At 53.5% G+C, this 6,963-nt stretch overlaps 1 protein-coding gene across 2 annotated transcripts in view; it reads left to right on the top strand.

The window, feature by feature from the left end:
• Nucleotides 1-3,164: 3,164 nt before the first annotated feature.
• The window catches only part of lmna (lamin A/C), a 36,363-nt gene continuing 32,564 nt past the window's right edge, over nt 3,165-6,963 (top strand). The window contains exons 1-2 of one of the 2 annotated variants that reach the window (XM_015403956.1): nt 3,165-3,322; nt 3,752-4,118. In XM_015403956.1, the coding sequence (XP_015259442.1) occupies nt 3,787-4,118 (332 nt within the window). In that variant the 5' untranslated portion in view covers nt 3,165-3,322; nt 3,752-3,786. Of the gene's footprint in view, nt 3,323-3,751; nt 4,119-4,369; nt 4,394-6,963 lie in introns of those variants that run through there. The other variant, XM_015403957.1, reaches the window with a different exon arrangement.

Below are 6,963 nucleotides of genomic sequence, written 5' to 3'. Positions count from 1 at the left end.
GGGGGGGGGGCGCTTCTGGGCCCTTTGGACCAGTGGGGTGGTGTTTCCAGTCCAGGTGAGGGTGCTGTGATCCTGTCAGTTGAAAGCCTCCATGTCCACATAGATCTCCTCATGGACCAGCCGGTTCTGGAGGTCCAGTTGGTTCCTTGACATCAGAGGAGATGGAGATGTTCCATCTCCTCTTCTAGAAGAACCGTAAAGATAAATAGGAAGTCTAAAAAACTATGATTTATTGATAAAATGATTTATTGATAAAATGATTTATTGATAAAATGATTTATTGATAAAATGATTTATTGATAAAATTATTTATCAGTAAAACTGGACCGACATTCTATTTGCTCTGGATCTTTACTGGGTTTTTACCAAAGGGCTGCTTGTTCAGCTCCTCCTTCAGGAGGTCTTCTTTACCTCGTCCTCCATGTTAGAGCAGGAGGTCAGAGGTCAGAGGTCAGGCAGCAGGTCCACGGTTCCACAGGTGAGATCATCAGATTGGTCAGAAAGAAGAACGTTGTCAGGTTGAACTTTCTACTGATTTGTTTCTGATCCCTGATGTCCTCCATGTTCTCTGAGGGTTAACCTTCAGCATGAATGAATGAATGAATGAATGAATGAATGAATGAATGAATGAATGAATGAATGAATGAATGAATGAATGAATGAATGAATAATGAATAATGACCAGCAGGAGGATTTTAGTTTATATATAAATACATGGAGGACAGGAACATCCAGCAGGAGGCTGAGCCCTGAGCTGCTCGATCGTCTCCAGGATCATTTTTGATGAAGATGAAGTTGGCATCTTCCTCTTCCTCAGCGAGAAATGAAAAATTCATGTTTTCATCCAATAATAATTTCTAAAGAGGGAGAGACTGAAACACGTGAAGGAGGAAGAGATGGAGTTCATCCGTCACTAGAATAAAGTCAGAACCTTCTAGTGGAGCTGATGATGATGAAGATGAGCAGATCAACCAGCTGGTTGGACCAGTTGAAGGTTCTCTTCTCTGAGCTTCCTGATGGATGGATTAGTGTTGCAGGTCTAACAGGTTGGCGGTTTGCTCATGGGCACAGGGCCAGATGGGGAATGGAGGGCTTCCAATGAACGCCCCCCCGGGTTCCTCACCTGCCTTCCCCTCCAGGGTTTCTCTCGGTCCGATGCATCTGCAGCTCAGACCAAAGATGATCCTGGTTTTTGTTCTGGGGGGTTGCTTTAAACCTGGAATGTTTTATTTTCATCCAGCAGAGAAGAAATGAAGGTTGAATTCCTGTTTCCATGGAACTTACGTCAACATTAAAATAAAAGAGAAACTTCTTTGAAAACCTGAAGAACGGCTCCTTCAAGCTCGACAAACAAAGCAGAGAACTGCAGGCGGAAGTTTCTCTGAGTTTCTCAGCAGGAATCTTCTCCTGGTCTCTTTGGTTCTTGGCCCAGTTTGGTTCCTGGATCTGGTCTGTTTGATGAAGATGACTGCTGGTGTCTAAAAGTGATGAAGAGTCGCGGTCCTAGAAGGCTAGAACTAGATTCACTAGTTGAGTCCTTTGCTTCTGACCATCTGCTGGCTGCTCACCAAGGTCCACCATGTCCTGGGATCAGTTGGAGGCGGAGCCAGAAGGTTTTCATAGGGGCCACGGCCTCTGTCCTCTGCTGGGGGCCCGGTCCTCTGCTGGGGGCCTCTGTCCTCTGCTGGGGGCATCTGTCCTCTGCTGGGAGTCTCTGTCCTCTGCTAGGGGCCTCTGTCCTCTACTGGGGGCGTCTGTCCTCTGCTGGGGGTATCTGTCCTCTGCTGGGGGCCTCTGTCCTCTGCTGGGAGTCTCTGTCCTCTGCTAGGGGCCTCTGTCCTCTACTGGGGGTGTCTGTCCTCTGCTTGGGGCCCGGTCCTCTGCTGGGGGCGTCTGTCCTCTGCTGGGGGCCTCTGTCCTCTGCTAGGGGTGTCTGTCCTCTGCTGGGGGCATCTGTCCTCTGCTGGGGGGCCGGTCCTCTGCTGGGGGCCTCTGTCCTCTGCTGGGGTCCCGGTCCTCTGCTGGGGGCCCGGTGCTCTGCTGGGGGCCCGGTCCTCTGCTGGGGGTCTCTGTCCTCTGCTGGGGGCCCGGTCCTCTGCTAGGGGTCTCTGTCCTCTGCTGGGGGCCTGGTCCTCTGCTGGGGGTCTCTGTCCTCTGCTGGCGGCCCGGTCCTCTGCTGGGGGCCTCTGTCCTCTGCTGGGGGCCCGGTGCTCTGCTGGGGGCCTGTGTCCTCTGCTGGGGGCCTCTGTCCTCTACTAGGGGCCCGGTCCTCTGGTGGTGGCCTGGTCCTCTGCTGGGGGCCTGTGTCCTCTGCTAGGGGCCTCTGTCCTCTGCTGGGGGCCCGGTCCTCTGCTGGGGGCCTCTGTCCTCTGCTGGGGGCCCGGTGCTCTGCTGGGGGCCCGGTGCTCTGCTGGGGGCCTGGTCCTCTGCTGGGGGCCTCTGTCCTCTGCAGGGGGCCTGGTCCTCTGCTGGGGGCCTCTGCTGGGGGCCCGGTNCCGGTGCTCTGCTGGGGGCCTGGTCCTCTGCTGGGGGCCTCTGTCCTCTGCAGGGGGCCTGGTCCTCTGCTGGGGGCCTCTGCTGGGGGCCCGGTCCTCTGCTGGGGGCCTCTGTCCTCTGCTGGGGGCCCGGTCCTCTGCTGGGGGCCCGGTCCTCTGCTGGGGGCCTCTGTCCTCTGCTGGGGGCCCGGTCCTCTGCTGGGGGCCTGGTCCTCTGCTGGGGGCCTCTGCAGGGGGCCCGGTCCTCTGCTGGGGGCCTCTGCTGGGGGCCCGGTTCCGGCCCGGTCCGATCCAGCATGGACGGTTTCAGGCGGTTCCAGTTTAAGCAGGAATGTTTCTGTTGGATGAAGATCAGAGACGATCAGAAGGTTTCTTGGCCTCCTGCCATCGTTCATGCTGGGGGGGGGGACTCCTCTACCTTCACCTCATGGAGGTAAATCTGAGATGTGGGCGGGGTCGGTTTCAGTGACATGTTTGTGTGTTTTGTGTGTGGGGGGGGGAGTCTCTCCGTCCCGTCAGCCGCTCGCTGTGGCAGCGCCTGTCTGGAGGAAATGGAGAAGGAGGCGATGGAAGCAAAGCAGCAGCTCCCTCTGGCTCCACAGGCTCCGCCTCCGCTCCCCCCTCCCTCCCTGCAGCTCCCGCCCCCTCTCTCTCCAGCAGTAGGTGGATGTGCTGCAGTGACGGCAGACAGTTCAGGGCTGGAGCCAAAGGCGCGCACACCCACCAGAGCAGGACTGCACTCTCCTTCCCACAGATCCTCAGAGACAAACTTCCAGAAGCTTCCAGCTTCCCTCAGCAGACTCAGAGAGGAGATCCTCACAGCTACGGTAAGATCCGCACCCGGAGGCCCCCAGGCTGCAGTCTGGACGGACCTGAAGTTTGTGATTCAAAGTTCTCCCAGAGCGAGCAGCTCGGTCCTGTGGGCGTGTTCCAGGTCCCACCCACAGGCCGAGGATGGGAACGTCGGGGGTCGAGGGTCACCTGCTTGATCTCGCCATTTATGTGCCGCCTGATCTCAAAGTTTCTGTTTCCCTTCGCTGAGACGATCGAACAGAGAAGAGAAGGAATGTAGGAATGTTTGTAGAAGCTGGAATAACGCTGAGCTTCTTCCTCCTCATCCTCAGTCCTTATTGATAGAAGATTGATGCTGGATCCACAGAGGTCCACCAATCAGGAGCTTCTCAGCTGCTCCCCATTGATGGGGGGGGGGATCAGAGCAAGGTGAAGTCTGACAGTGTCCATCTCCTCATCCACAGCTGACCCACACCTGAACCTCTGACCCGTAATCGTCATGGAAACGCCCAGCCAGAAGCGGCCCCGCGGCGCCGTATCGCCGGCGCGCATCACCAGGCTGCAGGAGAAGGAGGAGCTGTGCAACCTTAATGACCGCCTGGCCATCTACATCGACAAGGTTCGCTCCCTGGAGTCGGAGAACGCCTCGCTCCGGATGCGCATCACCGAGTCCGAGTCCGAGGTCACCCGCGACCTGTCGGGCATCAAGTCGGCCTACGAGACGGAGCTGGCCGACGCCCGGAAGACCCTGGACGTGGTGGCCAAGGAGCGGGCGCGGCTGCAGCTGGAGCTGGGAAAGATCAGGGAGGAGCACAAGGAGCTGAAGGCCAGGTAGGAACACCCCCCCCCCCCTCGTTAATTTAGGAACTACACCCTAAATTAAACTGAACCGGGCAGGTGGGTTCTGTTCCACCCGGGTGGGGGTGTAAGTTGGTTCTGTTCCACCCAGGTGGGGGTGTAAGTGGGTTTTGTTCCACCCAGGTGGGGGTGTAAGTGGGTTCTGTTCCACCCAGGTGGGGGTGTAAGTGGGTTCTGTTCCACCCAGGTGGGGGTGTAAGTGGGTTCTGCTCCACTCCCAGTGCTCAGAACAAGGAGCTGAAGGCCAGGTAGGAACACCCCCCCCCCCCTCGTTAATTTAGGAACTACACCCTAAATTAAACTGAACCGGGCAGGTGGGTTCTGNTGGGGGTGTAAGTGGGTTCTGTTCCACCCAGGTGGGGGTGTAAGTGGGTTCTGCTCCACTCCCAGTGCTCAGAACAAAGGGGGCGGGGCCACAGCAGGAATGCTGCACGGGGCCGGGGCCAGACCCGACACGAGCTGGGGGACATTCCTGTTGGCTGAGTGTGTGAGCGCCTGGGGCAGAGACGGGGGGTGAACCACTGCTAGCTTAGCCAGGCTAACCAGAATACTTCCTGCTGAGTATATCAAAATAAAAGCATGCCTGCAGACATTAACCCTTTATTTACCGACAGCATTTTTCTTATATGTAGAACTGAGAGCAAAGCTTGAAGTGAACTTGATATAGAAAACGGTTTCCTAGAATGATGAGAACCTTTCAGATCAGCGAGGAGGAGAAGAGAACCTCCAAACCAGAATAGACCGAGGAGGAAGAACAGCAGTTTGATGAAACATTCATTTCTGTTTGACATTTAAAAATGTTTCCTGATCTCAGATGGTCGTTAGATGATGATTTACGCAGAATCTGGAGGTTCGATCGGATTTGATTCCAGATCAGTTCAGCAGAACCAACTTTGTCTCCCAGGTGATTTCAACAGATTTTACAGGTATAGAAATCAGGACCTAGATCCTATAAGGAGTCAAAGTGCTGCCGGTTTTCTGTTCTTTGAAGCAGCTGCTGAACATTCAGATCAGTAGAACCGAAGGCGTGTTCTGGTGGAACCGGATCAGAGACGCCTCTGGAGGGCAGCTTCATGTTTTCAGGAGCGTCTGGCTGCTGTGATGCAGATTGTAGCTCAGCTCTGATTGGTTCTGAAACAGTCGCGTTCTTGAACGTTTCACGGCTGCATCAGAGGACAGATTCAGCCTCTCTAACTTTTATCTGCTGGACTCCAGTCAGGCTGTTTGGTGTTTGGTTTCCATGGCGCTGTGCGATGACTCAGAGGTTTTTTTTAGGCCTCTGGAGTGGGCTGGTCTGACAGGAAGTGAGCTTTATTAATACTCTGCAGCAGTTGGGCTCCAACAGGTGAAACTGAGCTGAATGGACACACCTGTTCAGCCTGAAGGCATCGTCTGCTTCTCTTCACACTCACAGCTTTGTTAGCTTAGCCACAGCACATTCCCCCCCCCCCCCCCCACAGCTGTCTGCAGCCATTCTGCCTGCAGCTCCGCCACATTTAGCAAATATTAAAAACTGTTTTCTAAGCATGCGTCCTCAGAAAACCTCAGACATGTAGCTAGCATGTAGCAACATGTAGTTAGCATGTGTTGCTAATGCAGGGGCGCCACCAGGAATTTGGGGGCCTTGAAAGGCAATAAAAAAAAAGATAAAAATAATGCAAGCTTTAAAATGCTATAAAAATGCACTGAAGAATCTCATTTACATTTTCAATGTAATTTTTACTGTAAAATTTCAGCAAAGGAAAATTATCTTCAAACAAAAGTTAAATTTATATTAACTTTAAACTCTCATAATAACAGCTTATTTAGAACGAAACTTAGAACGAAAAAATAGACGTATTTAGAGATGAGGCTGCTGCTGGATCATCTGTTTACATGATGGAGGAACAATGATGGTTATTTAATGTAAACATTCCTCAGCGTTTAGCTGATGCTAACCCTCTAAAGACTAGGGTTAGGTTAGGGATCTGACCATTTTACTGGGGGGGGTTGTTTAATGCTGACTCTAGACTCTACTCTATGATCTGATCTAGACTCTACTCTATGATCTGAGCTAGACTCTACTCTATGATCTGATCTAGACTCTACTCTATGATCTGATCTAGACTTTACTCTATGATCTGATCTAGACTTTACTACTCTAAGATCTGAGCCTGATTGCAATGGTTTGGGGGGGTCTGACGATCCAGAAGACGAGTCAGGACCCATTGGTGGTGGGGTCTGACTCAGACAGACGGACTGTGATCTAGACACTGAGCTGAAGGTAAACAGACCAACCCGGCCCCTGAGCCGCCCCACCTGCACTGGTTCTGGGTGTGGCTCCAGGTAGATCATCCTGCAGCAAACACCTTTGTTATGTTAGAAAAGCATGTTTGGATCCTGACTGAGAAAGTTCTGTTGCAGACGGAACATGGTCCAACATGTTTAGCTGTAGCTTGGCCAACGCCCTCTGCCTCGCAGGAATTGGGTACATCAGGCAGCCTCCATGTTCCCCAGGGTTCTGTTGGCCCCGGGCTCCAGAAGGTTCTGTTAGGTTCTGTAGGCCCCTGGCTCCAGGGGGTTCTGTAAAGTTCTGTTGGCCCCGGGATCCAGGATGTTCTTTAAGGTTCTGTTGGCCCCGGGATCCAGGATGTTCTTTAAGGTTCTGTTGGCCCCGGGCTCCAGGAAGTTCTTTTAGGTTCTGTTGGCCCCGGGCTCCAGGAAGTTCTTTTAGGTTCTGTTGGCCCCGGGCTCCAGGAGTTTCTGTTGGCCCCGGGCTCCAGGAGGTTCTGTAAGGTTCTGTTGGCCCCGGGCTCCAGGAGGTTCTGTAAGGTTCTGT

This window comes from Cyprinodon variegatus, unplaced genomic scaffold (genome assembly GCF_000732505.1).
Source record: "Cyprinodon variegatus isolate N-32 unplaced genomic scaffold, C_variegatus-1.0 Scaffold1600, whole genome shotgun sequence".
Classification (NCBI taxonomy): domain Eukaryota; kingdom Metazoa; phylum Chordata; class Actinopteri; order Cyprinodontiformes; family Cyprinodontidae; genus Cyprinodon; species Cyprinodon variegatus.
This window is presented reverse-complemented; position numbering and strand designations above follow the sequence as displayed.